Source organism: Copidosoma floridanum, unplaced genomic scaffold, assembly GCF_036245765.1.
Source record: "Copidosoma floridanum isolate Cflo_tuat_1 unplaced genomic scaffold, Cflo_Japanese_pri ptg000008l, whole genome shotgun sequence".
NCBI lineage: Eukaryota > Metazoa > Arthropoda > Insecta > Hymenoptera > Encyrtidae > Copidosoma > Copidosoma floridanum.
In genome coordinates, this window is record NW_028321885.1 from 10,182,556 (window position 1) to 10,209,363 (window position 26,808).

The window sequence follows — 26,808 nt, forward strand, 5'->3', positions numbered from 1 at the left end:
TTTTGAATCCCAAACACTGTGTTAATAGCAATAATAAAAAAGTATACTCTACGTCCAAAAAATATCCTTTAGGTAAAAATACATTATTGTTGATGTAAACGCATGTAACAGATTATTCTTCATATCAGGCTGTGTATTCTTGTTAGTATCAAAATATTTTTCCCTGAAGGTGGCGCTATTTCAACTTTTTTCAATTTCATTTAGTAATTGATTGAAAGCTATGATGGCTTAATGGTTAACATGCTAGCCTCCTAGCCATAGATACTCGAGGGATCGTGGGTTCGAATCCTGTCGGAAATTTTTGAGACATTTTTCTCGGGCTTTTTTGATGACATGAATACCCAGGATGCCGAAACACCACTTATCTGATTTTTAAAACTAATATTCCGTTTTTCTTTTAATGTTTGAACCTCCAGGGGCTTTCCTTTTCTAAAGAAAGCCAACACCTGGCCAGCTCACCAAGTGAAGTCTCTGTTGGTTATGAAAATGTCTGTACAGCTACTTAAATCATTTATTGAAAAATATCTTCCCATTGAACTCGATAGTACGTGGGGTGTACTTAAGACAAACGCTGTGCCCTGTAAATAGTACCCAATAGGATAGAAGACCGAGTCATCAGGAGAGAACTTTGCAAGAATCCCGCACGAAAGAATCGCACACTGTGCGGTTAGGGCAAAAAAGTTGAAAGCAAAAAAAAGTGTCTCATACGGCAAAAGCTGAAGTGAGTCCTAGAAATTAAAATACTGATACCAATAATAATTAATCAATTAATGCATTTGATCTTTCAACGCCTTGAGTTGCATCGGGGTATCAGTGTCGTCTCCGATAAAACTGGGGTGCAACAAGCTCATCTTTCCCAACTGATGGATATGGTAAAGAGGTACTCAATAGTGGTAACAGTGACAATAGATTCGTTTACTTTTAATACGTCAAATCTCTGTACAAAAAACTCTCTACAAAAAAATCAACTTCACCTGTACTTACTACAATACTAAGCATAATAATCTTCATAGAGACTTAGCTGAAACCACATACTTTTGACTTTGAGCTGCCTCTACCTAACGACATGATCTTCAGACGGGATACATGTTGAATTACTCATTAACTTATATCCTGTCTGTAAATTTTTGATACCTAGTGACCTCAATCTGGCCAAATGTTCTTCAGCTAGTTATCGGATGCCATCGGACCGACTTCATGCTACTTCCCTTATTCTCAACATTCGTAACACTCTGATCCTTCAGCAAATTTTTAATCCTGTTTCTGGTCATGATTACACATTAGATCCCCTGTTTGCATCTGACAGTCTTGTTACTACCACTGAATTCAGTGATACGATTATTCCACCTGATCAGCTTCAATCACCCAGCATATTGTACATCTACTAAGCTCGCGATACTTTATCAACTAACCCAACTACAAGCTACAGGGACTTCAAAAACTTTGATTACCAAATGATTTGTGTGGAACATGATAAAGTGATTTGTTCACAACTGATCCAAGAAAGATATATTACGGAATTTGTACAGTTATTTTACATTTTATACGGATTTATCGACAATTTCGTTCCTGTTCATCGTGTCATACATATCGGGTCGACCGTATGGTTTACACATAGATTGCTTGACTGTATCCATCAGAAAAGACGTGCTCATCAAGTTTAGAAGCATACCAATGGGTTGTAAATAATATTTGTTTATGTTAAGGGTGCGATACTCAGAGTGAGTTTCAAGCGGGATCGGACGTGGGTGACTATGGAAGGCCGACCGTGCATGGAAATAATACTCAGAACAAAAAATAGTTAAATCAGTGATATATTGTACACATTTAACTTACATCTAATTGAAAAATTAAATCGCTACGCTATTTTGACGCAATAATAATTCTGCCACGGAACTTGAAAATATAAACAATTAGATCGGGCCGCACGCGGCGTTCTCGTATCAAAGTGATATACAATGGCAGTGACGAGTTATGGCGACATTTACTGAAACCGAAAGATTATTCTTACTTAGCTTGTGATGTGCGGGTGTGCGTGGCTTGCTGCGCTCGGGGTAGATGAGTTTGTAGCGTTGAAGGTCGGAAGGTGAAGCTCGTGGCTGCGAAGTGGCCGAGTAGTTCGCTGGATGCTGCAGTCTGGATCCTCTATTCCTCAGAATGATACACCTGATGACAGAGCAGGACTCAGCCGTCGGTGCTCAGTCCGATGAAAAAGGGTATCTCGAGACAATGTGGTGTTCCAGACGATACACCGGACAACGTGGCAGAACTCAGCCGTCGGTGCCCAGTCTATATGAACGGTGTCGAGATATCGTATAAGCCCTCTTCGATGCTCCTTCATTCGCAGTCCGCGAGCAACAGGCCAAACCCACGCGGCCACTCTGTCAAGTCACTATCGGTAGCTCTAATAATACATGGGGGTTCGCTATCGGCCCCCACCCCCCTCTCCGCACAGGGCACATGGCACATCACACACAACCTTACAGGGTTTACAGATTTTATTAATACAAGAGACTTAAAACTAAATGCCTAAAGCTTTTTCGAACATTATATAAAGAATTCATAGTGAAATCGGAATGAGGATCTGATATTTGGCAATTTCAGAAGCTCATCAAAGCTTGCTTTAAACACAATCAATTTCCAGATACTCTAAGTCTTAACATAATCCATGCTTCTACTTCTATCCTTAAATGCAATTGACTCGCTAAACATTTCTCCTCATTTTGAATTCGAGTATGATTTTTAATTTTATTAAACCTATTGAACCCACACTAGTGTCGAATTCTTTTAATAATTCTATTACTCCAAAGATTAGAGGTTTTTGTTTTTTGACATTTAAAGGTGCTATTGTCAGTAATTAGAAGTTTATATATTTTGATAAAATTATCAACAGTTGTCTGGGTCGCATAAGACAGTTTTTTAGGAGTTGTTTTATCACAAGATGTTGTTTTTTTACGGGTGCAGATAAGGGTAGTTTTACAGCTGTCATCTACAGAGCAGACTACATTAACGAGGTCGAGTCAGTTTTGTCAGACCCCACGTATTATGAAACAGTTAATGAAATAAAAAGAAAAAGAATCCTTTTATCTCTTTTTAAGTGTGTTCAGAAGATCGTAGATCTTTGGTCCCATGGAGATGTATTTTTTGACGCTAAAATTATAGGGCCGAACTTAAATGAAATCAATTACTGTTCTGTGTCGAAGACTTACGGTACTGTCAAAATCTATAAGAGTGGTATGCCTGTAAGATTGATAGTTTCTTCTCTTGGATTACCCACGTATGGCTTCGATAAGTGGTTCTGAACATTTTTTTACAAATTTTTGTTAAGATCACAGTATTCAGTTAAGAATTTCAATGAAGGACGTCAGCGACTTCTTCAACTTGTTGTGCCTTGTAGTTTTCCTTAGTTTCGTTTGATGTGGTATCAGTTTATACTAATTTGCCTTTTTCACTCATCAGAGGTTGTGTAAGCAGCAAGTTGGGCTCTCATAAGAACCTTTTGGCTATAGATAAGGAAGAATTTTTGGATTGTTTTGCCTTTTTAATTAATTGTAATTACAATAAATAATTCGAATTATTTTACGTTTAATCATATAGTATACTGCCAGACTTCTGGCACACCTATGGGAGGTTGTTGCTCCCTGTGGATTGCTGAAATAGTACTTGAGTCTCTTGAGATGTCCATCATTCTGAGGTGTGGCCAGTCTATTCTTTCTTATACAAGATATGTAGATGATTGCTTTCTAATTATTAATAATAATGAAATTCAACAGGTACTGGAACTCTTTAGTAGCTTTAATCCGTTTATTTAGTTCATAATTGAACAATAAAATAATAAATCAATACCCTTTTTAGATACTCTGATTACCAGAGTTCCTAAAGCTGCATGTATAATTGACTTAAATCGTAAACCATCTGCCTTTTGTAGATGTCTAAATTTTTTCTCTCATAAGCTGGTGGCACAAAAGAGAGCTATAATTGTTTTTATGATTGACAAAGTATTTTAACTTGCTGACTCTTACTTTAGAACAAAAAACATTCTGGAGGTTAGGAGAATCTTAGCTTTAAATGCTTATCATTCTTTTTTTATGGAAAAGTATATTAAAGCTTAGATAAGCATGCTCTATAGAACTTCTAAACGTTCCAATAATAGGAATCACAAGGCAGATTCTCAGACTTTATGCACAGAGTACCGTTCTCATAAACTTTCCTACAGATTACTTCCATTTTTTGAACCATTAGAGCATTATCTTCATAAAAAATTTTTCCAGACACAATATTTAAGTCATTTTTCCTAACACTTCTAAGTTAACCGATATATTTAGACTAGGTGAAGACAGAACACGAAAGGAGCAGATTAGTGGCATTGTTTTTATTGCATTTTGTAAGTGTGGAACCTGTTATATTGGCCAAAGCAAAAAACAACTGAATATTAGCATGAATAAACACGTTAGATCAGTTTAGAAACATCATCCTAGATCTGCAAAAGCCTTACATTCTAATAAATTTCAGCACTTTTTTAATTTTGATAAAGTTAGAATTTTGAAATGAGAGAAGAATACATTTAGGAGGGAATTCTCTAAAATGAACTATATTACAATTCACTACAATAATGATAAATAATCGACAGCTTGATACAAAAAAGTTAAGTCGTGTATATAAGAAGTTCTTGCTTGATTTCAAATACAAATTTATGTAAGCGTTTTTGTTGTTAGTTACTATTGCATAATTTGATTTTGTTTATTTGATTTTTCGTGTATTACATGTATATCTTATCTTTTTTCATGTTTCTGTACATCCTCTCTCTGTAATCCCTTACCTAGTATTAATCCTCTATAGTTTTTTTCTGTATGTTTTTGTCTTTCCCTGACCCAAAATTAGAATTTTTTAAAAAATTAATGTATGTCTAAATTATGTTGTTCTGTTGTTTGGCGTGTCATTATCCATTAGCCATGTGTGACTAATTTTTGTTTGTGCGCTTCGCGCGACGTATCCTCGCACTTTTATTGGTATTGTATATTTTTTAATTTTATGCTACAATTGTTTTTACCTACATTTTCTTTAAATATGTATACATTTTATTACCATGTAGCCCTGAAGAGGACATCTGTAGGATGTCGAAATATTAGCTTTTGTAGATTATTATTGAAATTCAGTCACACTCTATTTCCAAATTTTAAGCGTTATTTATTTATTTCTCTTCATTTTATAGGCATTCCTCCTCTACTCGTACTCCAACCATCTAGGGCTTAAAAGACATTGACGTTTCTTCCATCTCTTCAAATGTTCTTGCTGACATCTCACAATTAAAAAATTCAAACTAATGAGGCCTAGACGTAATTCGAGCCTTTTTCATCATTAATTGTTCTTTAAGTATCTGTCACCCACTTACCTTTTTTTTGAAATCTTTGGCTGAAGGCGTCTTCGCAAGTACTTGGAAACTGGCATTCATATTTCACATCTACAAATCTGAAAACCTACAACTGGCTAACAACTACAGACCTATCGTTCTTCCAAGTCCTCTATTAAAACTGTTTGATCGCCTATTATAAAACATACTTTCTGCTATTCTTTCATCATGTATCTCACAACAACAGCACGGGTTTACTAAGGGTCGCTCAACTATTACAAACCTATTAACTCTTAGCTAATTTATTTCATCTGTACTTAAATTAGGTGCACAAGTTAGCATTATTTTCTTGAATCTGGCTAAAGCTTTTGATAGTGTTATGACCGGACTTGTTTAGAGTATGGTCTTAACTGTTTTATTTAAGTGTCATTCGTGGGTCTCTTAGGATTCGGCTCGTGAGCTTTATTTGTTGTTTTTGTATTGAATAATAATCTTTATTTAAATAATATGGGTAATTTTAATTGAAGTATTTCTTTATTAAAGCAATTTAATAATAATTTGTTCGTTTAAATACAATTTAATCGGGTCACTTTAACATGGTTCAGCGTTAGTTTTAGTACTGATGAATAACTTACATTTATGACTGATTGTTGTTACTGCTGCTTCAGAGTTCCCTACTGCTTCGTGCGATAACCTTCAGCGTTACCTTAAAATACACGAATGAGTTCGTGGCCGGTAAAATGTTGCGATTTCTGCTTTCTCTGCTATCGCCGGAACTACTTTTGACGGGCCTCCTTTGCTGTACCTCGCTCCTGAGCATAGACCGATACTATTGATATTCTCGATACACACTCAAGTTTCCTCAGCCAACACGTTATGCCTTACGTGTATAAGGTACTGACGAGTCGTGAAAGTAAAGAGTTGACTAAAACTTTAGAGGACAGGTGACAGACGTAAAGAGAACGATTTTTCCTCTTGATGGTGCGTTTTTATAGCATCAGAGCGATTAAAAGAGGCCTTTGCTTTTAATGTTTGAATATAATAAAGTAATGTGTGAATTACAAATTTTAAATTAGTATACTTTATTAGAATTAAACAATTATTGAGCAAGTAACTATTCATTCATACATACATGCATTTTGACAACGAGGCTGGCCGTTTTCCATGTCAGCATATAATGAAACATTCACCTTAAAGCTAATACCCACACGCGCACACGTAAGCTACGTACGAGCTCCTCTTGTCATATGAGCTTGCTTTATATTCACAATACGTCTTATCTGAATTTGACGGATGAATAGCTTTTAGTTATAATATAAGTCGTATCAACTCGGGATGTAACGGAAGCGTTCTCCGTGACGTATGTCTTTTGGGCCTACTCTTTCGGTTTTGGCGATACTCTATACAAATTACCTTGTTTCTTACAGGCTAAACTGAAGAAATTGGCCTTCTTGGTACCTTATTAGATGAGTGTGTAGCCAACTCTGGGAGTCCACAGGTCTCGGACATTGGTCTGCTATTACTTACATTGGCCATAATAAGCCTTCCTTTAGCACTCTTGACTGAATCATCTTTCCTAATCTATGCAAATGACAAAAAAATTTTTAGCTGAGATTTTCAATCTTTGATTTGTTAGTGGAATTATCAAAGTGTTGGTGTACAGCACTGCAGCTTATCTACTGTCCTTCAAAACTTTCTATAAAATTCCGACAAAGTACCTTCATTGTGTATGATTAAGAATCGTTAGATCTGTGATAATTTCGATTGTCTTAATGCTGTTTGCTACTATTATTTCTTTGATAGCCTTGATACATTTTTTAATGTTCGATTGAAGCACCGTTTTATTATTATGCTTCTATACATCCGTGTGTATAATCGTTATCTTTCTCATTTTAGTACTTTTAGCTTCACTTACGACTTTCTCCTTGTTTCTCATGCGTATTAGATTTATGTACCCTCTTTTATGTAAGGGATCTACCACTTCTGTATTGGCTACCACTTTTGTTATCGTCATAAACTCCAGGTTTTTGAGATACCTCAAAGGACGGTTTTTAATCTGGTTTAGCTTTTGGCAGAGTGGTGGGTCATCCCCCTCTTTTGGTGACCATAGTGGTCTCTTATTTGGCAGGCTTGTTCTGCACACAGTATATTTTTTCATCGATGGTAAGTGGATAACTCTGTTAGTTTCATTCTCCCTCTCTGTTTTGCATTACGTGTTATTCAACTCATTTATCTGCTCTACTTCTCCCTCTACTGTAATTTCAGATTTCTCTTTATAGCTGCTAGTTAGCTGTTCGTCTCCTTTCCCTTTTTCTATACGCATGTCAATGCATGTCCCTCTTTTGTTGGGGTCTTGCTACATTCTTGATTGATTTCTGTTATTCCTTCCCTACTTACGCTGTTCTATTCTTTTGTCTAGTTCTGGCTCACTTATGCGTTCTCCACGCCTTTCACTACTACTACCGTCATCGTTATGTGAATCAGTTTTCGATTCGGTGCTAGAATACTGTTTTAGGGTCATATAACGGGCGTTTTCGTCGTTACGTTCTCGATGTAAGTGGCCGACCTCTTTTTTGCCCGTTGTGATTAAGTACCTATAAATATTATTCCCCTGGTTAAATTTGAGGCAAACACACAATTTTCTTGAAATCTTACGAAAATGTGTATATACATTCCCTATATTTGAATTCTGTTCGCGTCTTTCGTATACTTTTCATTCTCTCTGGCTCTCAACATTTTTGTAAGAATTCTGATTTTTTAAATAAAATTGTTAGCTATACATGTGTTTCTTTACTGGCAGACTTTCTACTTTTACAGTTTGATCTGTTAAATGCGGTCCTTGGGTGCTCCAACAGTGGATTTTCGGTTCATGAAGATAAGTATAAGGATCTGGGTGTAACTCTTGACTCCTCATGGTCCTTTAAAGACCACATCAGTAAAGCCATTTCCAAATGTTAAAAACTTCTGGGCTTCATACAAAAAACGAGGCGTGATATCATATTAGCAAGGACCATCATTCTCTCGTTGAAGTCTTAAATGCTTCCACATTATATTGTTCATTGATTATCATCTGGTCCTTATACACTCATCAAAATGTTTTTAAGTTGACAGTATACTTCACTGCACTTTTACAAACCAAATTCACTTGTAGCATACACTAACTACAATTATTTTCCTTATCCATCTAATTACTTAGTTCTTACCAGTTGAATTTACATATTTACTACTGTGCACTATTTAGTTTTCGACTTAACCATAACTCTATCAAATGCCCTGATCTGCTTGCACTTTTCTCTGTTAGAAGTAGCCAACATGACCTCAGAAATATCAGATACATTACAAAACAAACCTATACTACACACTATTTTTTCTACTTCCCTATACCCCGCCTGAGATGTTTATTTAACATTAATATCCAAACTTGGTCTGGAACAGATATACATGTGTTCAAGAATAATCTCCATCAAATCTTACTCCCAAAGCAATAGTTGGTTTCATCTTATTCTACCACATTCCCACATTTCTGTTTTTACATCCATACACTAGTCAACTAGCTAACACATCAAAAACTACACTTTTTATTAACAGTCACCTGATCTATTTATTTTCGTACAGTTTTTATTACAATTCATTTATTTGCTTTAATACATTTATTTTTATTATTTTGTTACTCATAAATATTTATACTTACATAATTGATTTGAGCCTACAGCCTTAGAAACAGTGTTGTACGTGTTGCGCTTGGCAACACATCCCTGATATTCAATTTGTAATTAGGCTTGCTGCCAGTTAGTTCTGTAAATAAATATTCTGAGCTATCTCTTGGTTTCAAGTGCATTCGAGCAAGAGGGCCTGTAAGTTTTCTAACTGTTTCACTAAAAACAAGGTTAAATTTAGCTAAAAGTTATTTAATTTCAGCGTCACCATCAGTAGAAAGGCGTAGAGGAAAGGTCCCGATGCTGTGGACTGCATCCAGACTGAAAATTTTAATCCAATCTATTTTCTTAACAAATTGGCTAATCCAGTCAAGATCAAAGAGCAAGTCGAACTCTCTGTCGACAACATAGATATACAGCTAATGGGTCATCTTTTGAAGCGCCACGTTATTTTCGAAGACGGCCGAGGCACTTTGCAAGGTGTCGCAAAAAGCTAATGAATTGTCTGTTGGCTAGATATAACCGCTCGCCATTCAAATCAGCTGCTTGCAATGTCTTTCTGCTCACAGTGCATGTAGGTGATCTGGTATTTATCTCAATTTTTAAATCCTATCTATTAATCTGTACATTAGGCATTTTTTTGTGCCTAGAACCAACAGCATTAATGTCTACAAGGCTTTTTAAGTACATTACATTGTCACATTGTTCTGCTGAGGCTGGCAATGCTACGAGGTTATAATTTGTTATTGTTTTGATAGACATGCATACACGAGCGATGTGCCCCTTTTTTCTGCACTCGTGACATTCGAAGTCTCAGAATTGACACTCACTTTGCAAGTGCAACCCACCACATCCATTGTAAAAATTAGTCTTGTTCGATTTTTCTCTTTGCTCACTCAAATTATTGTTGCATTACACATGACATATTTGCCTGCGAAAAAATTACTGACGGTTAGGCTTGCATTGTCCTTACCTTGTCCCTAATGTGGTAGCGATAAGTGCATGCGTTAGTTTAATTGTAGTGGCCTGGCTGTTACTTTTGACAGCATCCGCTATGCAGCACATCGCCTCTAGCATCTGCGCGATTTCGAATGCCTTCTTGAAATTTTCCTGTTCTGTTTCAGAAATTTCGTCACACATCTCATGACTTACCAACCCGTGCAAAAATCGCTCTCTAAAAAACTCTCTATGTTAGCAATATTTGGTTCCTTGCTCCAAGTACAGAGCAAAGTTGGCTACAGTTCCACTTTGTTGCTGTGTAATCAAGCAGAATTTTACACTTTCTGTTATACGTCAACTCATCTGGTGGGCGTGGAGGGATAAGAAAATTGAGCCTGTCGTTTAACTCTGTGCTTATAAATACTAGTGTTTACTTAGCATACTGATCTTCTAAAACTTAAGTTAACTGTCATGAGCGATCGAAGAGACTTCTACACAGCTGTATCCTCTGACAGTCAAAACAAAACTCCTTGCATGTAAGACGTAGGGACTTAATTCGGTTGCCAAATGTCCCGTTGCTTCGTAATAAATTCTCCGAATCAGCGGCGCTCATCCCGAGCATGTGAGCATGGTAGCCATCGCTTGCAATAGTCTGGCAGGTATCTTGTCATTCTTGTCCAGCATTGTTGCTTGGTTTAATGCGTTTCTTCATTTAGCACTGGGTTACTCTGTGTTAATCATCTTTTTTGACACTTTTTTTGTATTTGCGTGTGAAAAGAGGAAATAAGGATAAGACACCGATTAGTAATTTAGGCATTTTATAATTATCCGTACCAAGTGCGTCTGTACCCTTGGCCAAGCTAGCCACAACTGACTCAAAGTCCTACAGAAAATGTACGCGTCACACACATAAAGAATGTGGAACGTGGAAGACCTTTGCACACTTCTCATAATTAAACGTAACCGTTATTATCACCTTAAATTTATATAGATATACAATTCACAATTTTGTTTACTTGATGAAATACGGATAGTAATTGATGTTTAGCAGAAAAAAGTTTTTTTAAATCTTTCTAATCATTATTTAATGAAAGATCGTTTAAATAGATCATGTATTAGAAAATGCAAATACTTTAGTGATGTCGGTTTAGTTTGAGTAATTTTTTTTGGAGATACTTATAAAAAACGATAACCATAATGCATTTTCATATTTAAAAGTTTTATAGACGTATAGCAGCAAACTACTTTTTTTATTGTCAACAAAATCTTAGGTAAAATAACTTATATATTTTTCATATGAGTTATCGCCATTAATATTTTCTACAATTGAAAACTGGAAAAAAATTTGTACTTGAACAGACAGTACAAATGTTCTAGCTTTATTAAAAAATTTGTTGATTTTAGTTACCAATCAAATACAGTGATCGTTGTATTCATAAACGTTTTTTATTTACTGTTGTTATAAATTCTAGATTCCTTGAATAATATTGCTTGTCTTTTAATAATTCTTTTTATTGAATAATAACTTTAAAAAAATTGTTTATAATTTTAGAGAAATATAACATTTAATTTGCTATTGCTGCATTTTTTTAAACGTTTTTTTTTTTTTCTAAGTCTTCAAATTATCATTAAAAATACAGTCTCCTGCAACATGCACGTACCTTGGAGATCCGCAAAATCATCGATTTTTTAAAACTTACACTGAGCTGTCTACCGTGTTTGCTATTTAATCGTGTTCTTAATTTTATTACCTTTCCATAATAATTTTTGCTTATTTTAAAAATGTACAAACAGAATTATTACTTAAAGACTTTTATTTGAAAATACCACATACATATTCGCTATGCGCCTGTCAGGTGGCGCCGTCAAATGGGAGAAATTGTCCCTCGCTAATATCGCCATAATGCATGCAGCCTTACAGAAAATTTTCTTAATAAGTTAAAAAAAAGGTTATTAAGAGTGGATTGACCAAATGAATAAGAAATTTGATTGTGTATGATGTTAGTGTACAGTAATACATTTTTTTTAGTGTTGTCATGTGTACTACAAGATTGAAAAAAATAAAAACATGGGTTGCGAACGTAATAGCAGCATATATGAGTGCATATACAAGCTTTTACTTGTGTGGAGCTTCAGAAACATAGGTATTGCTCACATTTATCTATTTCTCACAACACTGTGTTAAATAAACGCAAATACTAATGACAGGTTAGGTTAACTTTTATACATTTACATTACATTTCCATGGATTACCTGTATTCTTTAAGCTTTACACAAGTTAAAGCATGTATCATGCACTTATATATGCTATGCTATCATAGTCACAATCTATGTTTTTATTTTTTCCAATCTTGTAGTACGCATGACAACACCAAACAAAATTGATTACTGTACACCAACATAGTACACACTCAAATCATTGATTCATTGGGACAATTCACTATTAATAACTTTTTTTTAATATACTAAAAAATTTTTCTCCGTGCATTCTGGTGATCTTGGCAAGGGCCAATTTTTCTCACTCAACGGTGCCACCTGACATAAGCGCATAGCAAATAGTATGACAGTTTTACGTAATGAAACAAAATAAAAATCAAAACAATTTTATTTGTATAGAATTTTTTTTTCTTTAAGAGAGTCAAAATCACTCAAGTTCAAAAAATTGGAGCCTTAAGGATAGCCTGCGCCTATCGCACAGTCTCGTAGTCTGCAATAATGGTGATAGCAGGCGTAATCCCCATTGACCTCCTTGCGAGAGAAAGACGATTAAAGCACCTTACGGAGCAGGACTTAGGAAAAATGGAGGCCAAGAAAAACGCCTGGGAAATTACCTGGGAACGCTAGCAACATAGATGGCAACTAGAGGTAGATGGACGGTTCGCCTGATAAAAGATGTCAAGGAATGGACTGAGTAAAAACACGGGGAAGTAGATTACTACCTTACCCAATTCCTCTCAAATCAAGGGTATTTCCGCTCGTACCTCAACAATATGCGGAACACACAGATAGCTGCTTACAAATACTGCAGCTACAACAAAGATGACGCAGAATATTCGTTCTTTGACTGCACCAAGTGGCAACAAAAAAAGATGGACTGCAGTAGCCCAATGCATACATACAGTTCTCCGGGCCAAAAGGGAGGACGGTTTTCTGGATGACTGAGTGGAGATGGTGCTCACGTGGATCCGGTGCCACCGTGAGGGCGTGGGGTAGTATTTTTGCTGCGGCGCTCGAGATATTCGGGGGGGTGGTAGCTGGGCTTGGGGTGGGTGGGGCCGCCAGGGCGTGGCCGCGGAGCGGTCGGTGTGCGGAATGGGGGCCTGCATGGGTGCTGAAGCGCGTGGAGACTCCCTTAAACTGCTTCGCTCTATCATCTTCCTGCCGATAAGTGGCTATGGCTTGGTGCCCCATGCTCTCAGGTGCTTTGCCCTTTTTTTTTTTTTTTTTTTTTTTTTTTTTTCTATTTTCGAAGCTGAGCTTCCAGGGTATGGCTGTGGAGTGGTTGGTGCGCAGTATGGGGGCTTGCGTGGGTGCTTGAATACAGGCTGGCTCCTGTGGACCGCTTCGCTATTTCACCTACTTGCCGATGAGCGGCTGTACCTCGGTGGCCTAAATTTCCTGGTATAGTTATATTGAGTCCCACACAGGGGAGGGTTCGTACACCCTTCTATCGTGCATATAGGCATTCTGGATGACCTTGGAAAAAAAAAAATAAAAAATAAAAAAAAATAATAATAACGATAATAATAATAATAAAAATAGCAGTTGTTAGAATGATGATAAGAATAATATTGATTTGCCTGTCACAAGTTATCATAATTAGGTTTATCGGTAGTTCTAAATGTTCATAATGTTGCAAGAATAATGCGGAATTTTGGTAGAATTTTAGTCAACATGTTTTTCTGCTGCCAGTCGTAGGAGAGAGAGTCGTCTCTTGGTACCCTAGAGAATCAGAAACTCTGTTACCCCTAGTGGAGGCAGGCGTACAGACTCTCTCCTGGAGTCAAGAAAAGGGGAAGGATTAACTTTAAAGGAAGGTTTTCCTTTACATTTGGGAAAAAGTAGAAGCAATCAACTAGATTACAAATTAGACTATTGCAGTGTGCTTATGAAATCATTAATGCGATGTGAAAAGGGTCACTCTGTAAACCATGAGCTTGAAAACTTGAATGGTGAAAATCAGGTAATCCCTTAAAAGTTAATACTGCTATTTACTAGGCTTGTCATGATTAATGTGTAATGTAGTTGTTTGCTAGTGGTATAGTGTGTACTGGTTGTTTGTGACGATTCTGGTTGTTACTAATATTTTCGCTTATTTATATGTATTAACTCTAAGCTATCCTAATATTAAACTTAATCTTATTTGATCCTAATCTAAAATTATATTTGCCTTTAATATTACAGTGTAACTGTTCCCAGTCAAACTTTTGCATCTACGGTTGTCGAAAAATATTTTGTTTTTCATTTCTGATCAGCATAGGCCTGCGTGGATGTACAAGAATCATCATTGTACTGCAGGTACGAGTACCTTGCAGGTGATTCACCTTTTTTCAGAAGAACGTCGGCCTTGTTCAAGTGCTTTCACAACAACATTCTTAGGGAATGAGTAGATAAAAAATTATTAATAATTTTTAGTTTACCTACGTTATATACAATTGTACATAGAGTAAATAATCAAAAAAAATTGTACTCGGTTAAAATACTTCTATTAAAGGCATTTTCACTTCAAAGATATCATTTGAAATTTATCGACCAAATACAATTGTAATTCAAGTTATTTGTACTTAAAACATTTTATTTGAAATGTTGTGTATGAAAGAAAGTATTTCGATTTTTAAATTTTTGTGAAGTGTATTTTTAATTGTTGTAGTGAAAACACTACTAATATTTATTCAAATAATTCCAAATATTTTAACTAAAATTTTGAGAAGTTGTTACTTAATTTTGAAAAAAATTTTATTTCATTATCATAACAGCTTTTTTTTTTTTAAGTAAAATAATATCTTGTTTTCAAATAATGAATACGACTTTGTCCAAGCCTCGTAGTAATGATGATGGCTAGCAGGTGTTTTGTTTGCATAGGGGTAGTTATTTTTTTTTTTATTTATTTCATACTCCGTCCCTTTCAGGTTTGGAGGGCTTCCGTTACATTTCTTATTGTTATCTTTGCACATTACTTTTACACATGTTTTACATTTTCATTCATGATTTTCAAGTTACATAACTTATTCTTATTAGTAAGTAAACAAAAACATATAATAAATTAAAAAAAAAAATTTTCAAAGATAATTTGAATCTAATTTAAAATTCATATTAAAATTTATATCAAAATTTAACTATAAATGAAATAAAATGAGATCTAATAATAATACTGAAATAATTAGTCACTTTTTCTTTTAGATAATATTATGAACCTAAAACTTTTCAAAGATAATTTGCTACTTATTTGAAATTCATATTAATATTTATGTTTTAATTTAACTAGAAATGAAATAAAATGAAATCTATTAATGATACTGAAACAATTAGTCACTTTTTCTTTTATATAATATTATAAACTTAAAAAAAAAACAAAAAAATATACTGTTTATATAACCACTACAATAAAATAAATTAAATCTTAAGTACTACAGTCTTTTTGAAAGTATTTTTACACTTCACTTTACACTTTACACTGTTTTTCTTGATCCTTTCTCTTCTTTCTTCTCTCTTCTCATATCCTTCCCTTCTTCCTTCTTGATTTCTTGATCCTATTTCTCTTGGCACTCTCAGGAACTCTCCCCTTCTTTTCTTTTCCTAACTACTCTTCTCAATATTTCTATTTCCTGTGCGCTCTTATCAAGTATATCTTCTATTATTTTTTCGCTCCTTGTTTTTTCGCATCTCTTCAGTATGTGTGTATGATTTTCCTCCTCTTCCTTGCATAATCTACATTTCCTTTCTTCTTCTTCCTTCCAATGTTCTCTGCTTTTAAATTCATTACCACATCTAAATCTTGCCATTAATTTTCTATCTTTTATTGGTATTTCCATCTTCAGATATTCTGGTTCATCCTCTGTTATAATGTTCTTGTATATCTTATTATATCTTGAGTTTTTTATCTTTTCTAATCTTTTTTCTTTTTCCTTTCTTCTTCTACTCTCTATTATCTTAAATCTTACTTGCTCTTTGAATTCTGTCCCTCTCATGTATCTTGTTTCTGTTACTTCTTTTTCCTTTAATATTTCCATTCTCTTTTTTGCTACTTTTCCTATGTTTTCTCTTTCTTTATCTTTATCTTTCTCTCTTATGCCTCCTTTTGCTAATTTAATTTTTAAGTCCCTAATCTTTTCTTCAAATTTAATTGCTCTTCTTAGCGCCTTCATTTTCATGCTTTCCAATTTACATTCTTCCTCCACTAAATAATTTGGTGTATTCCTGTCTAATCCTAATAACCACTTAATATATTTTCTTTGTATACTTTCCAATCTCTCATCTTCTTCCCAGCCCCATACTTCTGCTCCGAATAACGCTACACTCTCCACTAATGCCACAAATAACTTTTTCCTTCTTTAATAAATATACTTAAATATCCTCTCACCTATACTCCAAGCGCTTTTCATTGCCATTATAGCCTTTCTCTTCCTTTCTTCCAAATGCCTTTCATTACTACCATTTTTTTGTAAAATATATCCCAGATATCTAATTTCTGTCACTTCTTCTAGTTCATTTTCTCCCCATTTCCATACTCTATCTTGCTCTTTTTTCGAACACTTAAATTTTTGTTTTTCTTTCGCTCAAAATCACTTTCTTTTTCTCAATGTACTTTTTGAACCTTTTTAACATATCTTTTAGCTCTTCTTATCTGTCTGCTATTAAAACTATGTCATCAGCGTAGGATAAACTCCATATTTTTTCATTTCCTATTCTGCATCCTCCTACTTGCCCTTTTCTCATTTCCTCTTCTAGATCCGCTAGGTACACATTAAATAATGTTGGGCTCAATCGACACCCTTGCCTTACTCCTCTCTCTGTCCAAAATTCATCTGATATTTCATCTCCTACCTTCACCATATTTATAGTTTCTTTGTATATATCCATAATTCTACTTATCAATATTTTACTCACCTTCATATCTTGCAATCTTTCCTTTAAAACCGTTCTATCTACTCTGTCAAATGCCTCTTTTAGATCAATGAAGCATGCTAATATTTTTCCTTTTGGTTTACTTAATTTGTCTTCCACTATGTGCTTCAGCGTATAGATTGCTTTCATCACTCCTCTTCCTTCTCTGAATCCAAATTGACTTTCTGCTTATTTTTGTTCAATCTCTTTTTTTAATAATTCATTTAACATACTCGCGTATATTTTATATGCCGTGCATGTCAAAGTTACCCCTCTGAAATTATCCAGCTCCTCTTTATCACCTCCTTTATAAATTGTGCATATCACTCCTCTTCTCCATTGTACTGGAATCCTTCCTTCTTCCCATACTTTCTTCATCAATTCCCATAGCGCTGCATCAACCTCTTTTGGCATATATTTCCATATTTCGTTTTCTAGTTTGTCATCTCCTGGTGCCTTCCTGGGTTTCAACCTATTTATTAACCTCTTGAACTCTTCTTTGCTTAATTCTTCTTGGTCCTGTGTACTTTTCTCTATTCTTGCATTCTCTTCTTCCACCTTTTCTATCATCATAGCTTTTTTATCCTTACCGCCTAGTTTCTTCATAAAATGCCTTCTCCATTCTTCAATTTCTGTCTTATTATTAACGCCTGCTTTCTTCTTTCTATATCTATTTATATAATTCCAAATTTCCCTTTCTGATTTTGCGACCTTTATATTTCTTTCCTCCGTTATTTCATACCTTTTTCTTTTCGCCTCGCATCGATTTCTATACTCTCTCTTTTTGTTAATTAGATAGTTTCTACCCACTTTCTTTTTTCTCCATAGCTTCATTATTTTTCTCAGCTCCTTCTTTTTTGTTTTCCATTCTTTGTCATACCACTTTCTTTCTCCCAACCTCCATACCTTAGACTGTTTTTTAGTTTTTGGTACCGCTGCTTCTATTGCTTCTTTTATTTCTTTCCAACTTCTTTCTACTTGTATCTCTTTCCAATTCCATCCTTCGCACCTCTCCTGGTATTGGTCTACCAATTCTTGCGTCCATTCTCTTCTTGAAATTTCCTTTTCTTCCTTTCCCCTATCTTCTACCATCTCTATTTCATTTTCTAAGTATATTTCTAACGGCATGTGATCTGACTCTGTTCTTTGTCCTATTTTTAATTCTTTTATCTGATCTAACGCTTCTTGATTACTTATAACATACTCTATTACTGACTTACCTCTGCTGCCAATGTGCGTGTAGTTTTCTTCTTCTCCTTTTTGTTCGTTAACTATACCCCATTCTTCTTCTGTTATTTCCTTAATTAACCTCCTTCCTTCCTCGTTAATTGTTTCATCTTTTGATTTCCTGTTACTAACTTCCTTGCTTCCAATCTCCATCTCACTGACCCATCCACCTTCCCTGCCAGTCCTCGCATTCCAATCTCCTGCCAGTATAATACCACCTTTTTCCTGCGTTCCTATTTATTCTTTTATAATTTCCATTGTCTTTGCCACGTCTTGGCAGTATACTCCTACAAATGTCCACTCTTGTTCGCCATATTTAATCTCTTGTTTTACTATGTTACCACTCAATTCCTCGTAATTTTTAATTTCTAACTTCTTATCAATTCCTGTAATTATTCCTTCTTTCGCTCTACGTTTTTTATGTTCTCTTTTTGCTGCAACAAATTTCCATTCATACTTTTTTGACATCTTACTTTCTATATCTTCCCATTCATTTTTCTCTTACCATGTTTCTACTAACATTATAATATCAAAATTATTTAAATATTCCCATACTTCCACGTCCTTATTTAACACTCCTGCTATGTTCCAAACGCATATATTTACACTTTTTTTTTCTCCTCCTCCAACTCCCTCTCCTCATTCCCTTCTTGTCCTCTTCATTCTTGCGATTTTCCTGTTATCTTCCCCTGTATCCTTCTTCTTTCTTCTAGGAAATTTCCCTTCCATTCGTTGTATCTATACCACTTATCATCTATCATAAATTTCATATAGCCAATTTTTGTGGTTTTTCCTTCGTTACTTTGTTCCTTTAATTTATCTAATATGAATCTTTGTATTTCTCTTTCTTTTCGTGTCAAATCATTTTTAATGTATATTCGTTTTTCAAGCTTCTTCTTGTTCATCATGATGCTGTCTTTCATTTCCTTGCTTTCCAATTCTACTACTACCATTTTCATATCACTTTTTTCTGTCTTTACCACTATTTCAGTAGCATTTTTCACCTTTACATTGACATTGATTTTCTGTTCCACAAACTCTTCTACCTTCTTTTTTATATTTTCTTTTTCTATAATTGCACCTTTAATGACAATGTTCTGTCTCCTCTTCTCCCTTTCATTTTTTTCTAATTCCCATTCTTATCTGTTCATCCTTTCTTCAATAGCTTTCTTCTTTTCTATCCACTCTAGTCTTTCTTTTAACCACCTACTTCTTTCCCCTCTCCATTTTTCTTCTCTTTTTTCTAATCTTTTTATCAACTCAAACATACTTTCTAATCTCTTTTCTATCCTACTCATCTTATCATTTTGTTCTTTAACATCCTGACTTTTATTCTTTTTCTCTCCGGACATTCAGGGTGGATTGTTCTTTGATTTTTGGATTTGTGTTTGTATTACTTCTCGTGTTAATATTTGCGTTTTTTCCTGTCATTTTTAAAATTTTTACCGACTCTACAGATATTCCTCTTACCGACTCTGTCAATCCTGATAATTTAGGAATTCTTTTTATCTACTGCCAGTAACCAGGTTGTCAAAAATTTCTATATCTACTGTCTCTATAAAAATATCCTTTTTCTTTTTAAAAAAATTTTTTTTTTTTTTTTAAGGTTTCTTCTTTATTGACCACGTAACTACTGTTGGAAAATTTTGGTATCATCCTTATCTACTTTCTTTGTCAGAAACCGATAAAAAAAAATCACCTTTCCCTGCCCGTGCCCTTCCTTCTTGCTGGGTTTCCTAACCTCACTTTTTTCTATTCCTCTGTTTGTCCACTTTATCACTATTTACTGTTCACTTTTCTTTAATTATTATCACTTCTTTCTTTCTCCCTTTTCCTTCGTATACAACTTCTTTTTATGTTCATCCGATTGCACTATTCTTTTGCGACTTGCATCGGCGTCTTGTTCGTCTTTCTCGTTCTCTGTCCTACCTGTTTTTTAATCCTTTATAATCCTCCTGTTTCACTTTTTTTTTCACTCTTTGTCACTGTTTATTATGTCCTCATGTATTTCATCACTTTTTAAAGACTTTATTACAGCTATCTACCCTTGATCTTTCTTCTATTTATTGCTTTATTCAGGAGCTCACTTTTACACGTCCACTCTGCTACGTGTCCACAACGGAAGTTCCTCATAGGGGTAGTTTTTGCCTCTTTTATTTAAACGATTTTTGGCTTTGTTTGTAATTTTAGGAAATTTGCATGGTAATCAAAGTAGAACAAATCGTGAGAACTGCTTCCTAGTAAATTTTATTACATCTTTGTTAAAAGTTTATTTTTATATTTTAAAAACAGATTTTTTATGTTTATAAATACAGCTCCTTTTATTATTATGAGATACAACATGTCGATGAAAATGTGTTTAGCTTTTGAATTATAATTGATAGGTAGTATGTTCTTCTATATGAATATTGTTTTGTTCTTTTTCGTTTATTTTGTATTTTTCTCTGACATTCATTGCAGTGAATATATCACATTAAATTTTTATGTAAATTTTGAATGAATATTTATCTTCATCAGTCATTGCACAGTATAAATATTTAGGAATTCAAAAGTCTGGAAAAAATTTAGTCTGATTATAGACCTTTTTTTAATCAGCAATATGCTGAAATACGTGGATTATATTTGAAACGGTCTTCTTTGATCACTATTAGCTATTGGTTAATAATTAATAAATTAAAAACTATAGGTAGATATTTACATACAAATAAGTTGTGGTAATTGTGCTGGATCTCGCAAAACTCAAAGACTTCTGAGTTGATACATGAGAAATAAAGAAAGTGGTTGATTAGTAGAGATAGAGGGATAGCTGCTGCTGTGCGAGAGGAATCGTGTAGGAAGTGGGGCCAAGCTGTGACTCACTTTTGGCCGTACAACTCTATATTATAGGGAGATATATATTGTGACCCTAATTTGGCGTGCCACAAACTCTCCTGAAATGCGTGGTCAACATCAAGAGTCTCATAGGTAGCAGAATACGTCTCCGTGATACGAGTTGTTATGCAAGGTGTTAACGAAGAGAAAGCGTTAGTGCGACAAGTTGATATCGAGAAAAAACCTTGGGTGGCTCTCCCGAGAGTTCTACGGACCCTTTCTTCATCCTCTGCCACTGCTGTACCAGATTCAATGCCACTCACATGATTGCATGCAAAGCACCTGTAAAGCACACACATAGGTGCAAGGTATGGACACATACTCGCACATGCATCGACAATGGCCACCGTCTGATGCGAAAATAGAGGCTTTCTCTGTCTTGCTCCGTGGCTATAACCAAAATTGGTCCAAGCTTGGCTGTGAAAATGCGCACTGGTCAGGGCGCGACTTGGCCTGACTTGGCCTGACTTAGCTTGACTGCTCCCAAGCCATTGCCAATCTTCGTCTGCGTATGTTTTTAATGTGTATATGTATGCTGCACGAAAATGTCGAAAACAATGTCTGCGCATGCCTAGCAATAATTTTTCCGAGTATACCTACACATGATATACACATACAAACGAATTCCGGCAATTACTTGGGACCAGTCAGGCCAAGTCGTGCCCTGATCAAGGCGCTGTTTCACTGTCAAGCTTGCACTGATACAAGAATACGGCAGAGTTAGCTTGACTGCACTGCTGCACTAGCCGTAGCGGCCCAAGCAGGTAAATAAAGGCTATGTTTGCTTGACTACCATGCATATTCTGCTTGGTGCTATAAAGCTAATGCGACGCGTCACAAACGAAGTAAAATAGGCTTCGTATAATAAAGTTAACAACTGGTTATTCAACATTTTAGTGACCCTGTCTTCATGTCATCCTTTGTATAGAAATTCATAAAGACAGGACCACTAAAAAAATACACTATAACCTGCTGTCATCTTTATTAGACGAAGCCCATTTCACTACGTTTGTGACGCGTCACATTAGCTTTGCAGTGCCAAGCAAAATACTGCTTGGCTGTCAAGAAGACCTAGCCTTTAGTTACCTGCTTGGGCTGCTACGGCTAGAGCCGCAGTGCAGCCACGCTAACTCAGCCGTATTCTTGTATTAGTGTGGACCCACATTGAGATCTTGGCAGTCAAGCTTGGATACAAATCACACAGTTGCGGTACTCTGTCTAAAAACGTGTACCAAGTTCTCGACTCCATACATATGGACTTCATTCTATCAAGAACATGGCTACCTATTAAAACGATCCCGGAAAGTTATCCTATCAACAGTATGGGGCCAGCGGTGATTTTGGTGTACAATAATTCCGCATTCAGTATCCCAACTGCATAAACTGTGGCTTGGGCCTTACCACTCCCTGATTTCAATTTCCAATCGGAAAATTATTATAAATCGAGTGACGTCGCTGAATGGGCTTCAAAATTTGAAAGTAAAATAAGACTCAAGAAACTCTTAAATTAAACGGGTCAAAAAGAAATTTTCAAGATAAAATGTCGAAAAAATATATGTAACCGTGTTATGCGTTACTAAATGACGCGGAAATTTGAGTAGTTGTAAAATTGACGCATTTCAAATATAACAAATGCTAATGTTGATGAGAGTTTAATAAGAAAAACTTGTCAATGTAAATGCCTGGTGCAAAGTGACAAAGAAATAATTATTGCAGCTATTTATACATCACCTAATACTTCTGTTAACAAAATAATTGAATGCATTCATAAACAACTACTAATATGTACAGACGAGGGTTCTACAATATTTAAAAAAGATTGTAAGATTTCTATAGTGGAAAGCGGAGATTCTAATGTTAACTTTTTTCCGAAGCTGTGGTACCATTAATTCAAATTTTAGAATTAAAATATAACTTAAATATGATGACTAACCCATTGTAATCGACCACTAAATATGAAACAGTCAATGATACCGTCCTTGCTCGTTATTTAGATAAAGTCGAATCATTGATTTGTATTTTATATTTTTCGGACCGAAAGCCCAAAGGCCAAAATAAGTTTTCAGGGTCAATAACAGGATGTAATGATAAATAAGCATAAATAAATTTTGTATTTTTTAAGTAAGATATTCTCAATAAACAATTGCCAAAAATATATACAATTTAAATAACGAGATGCTTTACAAAAAAACCTCAATAAAGCTTCACTCCTTTCATAGGTCCCAGGACCCATAGTTTTTGGATTTTTCTGTGTTCTGAGCTGTAAATTTAGTGACTTGTGTACTTGTTGTCGTGTGACTCATAATCCTTTTTTCTCAAAGCTTAGTCATTAATCGTATGATTATATCTCTGTCACTAATATATATCCCTCATAGGATTTTTTACTTATAAAATAAACATAGCGTTATAAATTTTAATATCACTTAAAGTACAGTTTTTAGATTATTGATTCTACACGAAAAGTCTTGAATACCTAATTGTGTGTGTGAGGTAGTCTTCCTGCATCTATTGCGCGAAGTTATCACTTGGCTCTCGTATATTCATATACAAACGCTTAAAAAGTTGATGATGGTTAAAGTTTTGGCAATCTCAGTGTTGAAAAATAGCATACCGAACAATTATCATACTATTTAGACTATAACCCTCGTTTTTGCCGAAAATTAACTACTTAAAATAGTTTTTTTTCACTTTTGTGACAAAATTTGTAATTTATACTAAATTTTTTAATGTTGTACAGTACATTCAAACGTTAATAAATTTTGTTTCAGCTAACAAAGTAGAAGAAGCTTGCAACATAGCATTAGAATCTGGAGATTATTGTCTTGCTCTTCTCTTATCTCAATTAGACGGAAGCTCCATGGTACGTGAACTGATAGAACATCAAATTGAACTATGGCAAGATGCTGAAGCGGACGATTATTTTTCATTAAGTCGATTAAAACTAATTATGCTTATAGCAGGTGTCAAGAAATTATCCAAAAAAAGTGAAACTGTAAACGTGTGTGAAGATTTAGATTGGAAAAGAGCTTTTGCTGTTCACCTATGGTTGGTATCTTGTCAATATTACAAATGACATTACATGAACCGACTTAAATAATAGTTTTCGTTGGATAAGTGCCATTGTCTCCCAGTACAATGTTGCTTATGTGGTGAGTCCTATTTTTCCTACCAGGGGCTCACCAGCTTCTTAAAAACACCCCAGATAGAAAATATACATTTAGTCTTATTAGAAAAAGTATTTAATATCCCGTTCATATCCTAACTCATTGAGAAAAACGTAAAACATTTTTTGGAGATTAGTATATTAGTATTTTTGTCAGCTTTTACTTGACGTCTGGATAAGCAATTTTACAAAAAAACCGCTTAAGTGACATGAAAAATTTTTACAGTCACGGAACCACGTTTTTTGTCTTCTTCATACCCTCTTAAATATAAGAAAACTTATGTTCTTCAAAAAAATTTTTTTTAAAAAGACAGTTTTAAAAGTTTAGTGTTAAAAAAAAAAAAAAAAAGTGTACTCAAAGAAATTAGGGGTTGCAATTCTTAAGGGTTCAAACAATCATCGTAGATATGCTATTTTATAACAAACAACTTGGCGTTAGAGTGATATTAACATTCAGTTTCTTTTTTTACAGGTATTAAAAGTTCCTTTTGAGGGGTGATTTCAAAAAGATGTTTTCCCCAGTTCATAACAATTGGACGTTGGCACCTTACAAGGATTTCTTGTCAGACCACTAATTAAAAAAAAAAATTTTTTTTAATAACATTAAATTTTGTCTAAGTACACGATTTTTCTAGTATTTTAGAGGGTATGGGGAATACGAAAAACTTTCTAAGAAGAGTTTTGAGAATGCCGGTTGTGGTATTCATGTTATCATGTAACTAATACTTTACTAGTTTTTGGATAGGATAAAAAATTTTTTTTGACAGAAAAGTTTTCCACGGAAACAATAATTGGAGTTTTAACGAATCATTTAAAGAGACTATCCTTTTTGCTTTGTTCCAACAATTTTTTAAGAATGGACCAGCAATGTTATGATTGATGTACCTCGCTAAATATCAAGTAGCACTTGATTATTGACTGCACGACAGACATATTACTGTGTACAACACGTCAGCTTACACATATTTTCATTCTTGTCTGGCGAAGTATTAAGCACCTAATGGAGCCAGCTACTGCCACTGTTAGCAGTGTTGGTAGCAGTGTTTCTAACAACCAAGAGTTCTCGCGCATGCACACAACGGTTTTACTCTCCCTCTCCGACCTTTACATTTCACTCAAGCTCCCCTCGCTCTAACACTTAAATACAATCTTATATCTTAGAGGGGTATACTCGTCGTTGGTCGAGCGGGCTTCGCCTTTTGCCCGCGTATAGAATCTGACCAATGTGCCATCGACTCTTCATCAATGCATTTTTTTTTTTTTTTTTTACTTTTATCATTCATTCAAGCGTCTTTTTTTACAATAGTCATTTTATTTATTAAATACTTTTTCGAAAAGCATTACATTTTTTGTTAAAAAATAATCGTTAGGTCCCTTTGAATTCGATTTATAATTTAAATAATGTAATGTTAAACACGAAATATTTTTTGGTATGTTTATAATCATATTTTTAACTTTTTTATAAACTTTTTCTTCAAGTAAAAAAACTTTTTTATCATGTATTTACATGCTTGTCCAGCAAATATATTTTTTCCATACCACCTTGCGGTAAGTATCTTGGTGCGTTGTTTTTTAAAGAAAAAATTAAAATTTCACAACAATACTTGATTTTAAAAAAAACTAGATAATGTGACATAGAATTTAGTAAAAATTTTTTTAAAGTTATGATTAGCACTACTAAAGTAGCTTTTTTTTCAATTTTTACCATTCATAGTAAACTTGAAAACTTTTTAAATAATATAACTCTCAACTAGTCTCCTTTAGTAACAAAAATATTTATTATATAAAATAATAATTACGAGTGGAATTAGGCGTAGGAAACCACTTGAAGAAAAAATAAATCAGCAAAGATAATTACAGTGCTAAAGGTATTTTTTATTGAATTTTAATAAATTCTATGTCACATTATCTAGTTTTTTTTTAAACTAAGTATTGTTGCGGAATTTTAATTTTTTTCTTTAAAAAACAACTCACCAAGATACTTACCGCAAGGTGGTATGGAAAAAATATTATTTGCTGCACAAGCATGTAAATACATGATAAAAAAGTTTTTTTACTTGAAGAGAAAGTTTATAAACAAGTCAAAAATATGATTATAAACATACTAAAAAATATTTCGTGTTTAACATTGCATTATTTAAATTATAAATCAAATTCAAAGGGACCTAAAGATTATTTTTTAACAAAAAATGTGATGCTTTTCAAAAAAGTATTTAATAAATAAAATGACTATTGTAAAAAAAGACGCTTGAATGAATGATGAAAGTAAAAAAAAAAAAAAAAAAATGCACTGATGAAGAATCGATGGCATATTGGTCAGATTCTATACGCGGGCAAAAGGCGAAGCCCGCTCGACCAACGACGAGTTTACCCCTTTTAGATATAAGATTATATTTAAGGGGTTAGAGCGAGGGGAGCTTGGGTTAAATGTTAAGATAGGGGGAGCTCTCCCTCCACTGCCAGCCTGGTCGGAGAGAGAGTAAAACCGTTGTGCGCAT

General features: G+C 34.5%; 1 protein-coding gene across 6 annotated transcripts in view; it reads left to right on the forward strand.

Annotated features, from left to right (window-relative positions):
- Nup98-96 (nuclear pore complex protein Nup98-96) overlaps window positions 1-26,808 on the forward strand; it is a 617,363-nt gene that overhangs the window by 430,141 nt on the left and 160,414 nt on the right. For all 6 annotated transcript variants that reach the window (XM_089589262.1, XM_089589263.1, XM_089589261.1 and 3 more), the window contains one exon: window positions 23,916-24,192. In XM_089589262.1, coding sequence (XP_089445388.1) covers window positions 23,916-24,192 — 277 coding nt within the window. The remainder of the gene's footprint in view (window positions 1-23,915; window positions 24,193-26,808) is intronic.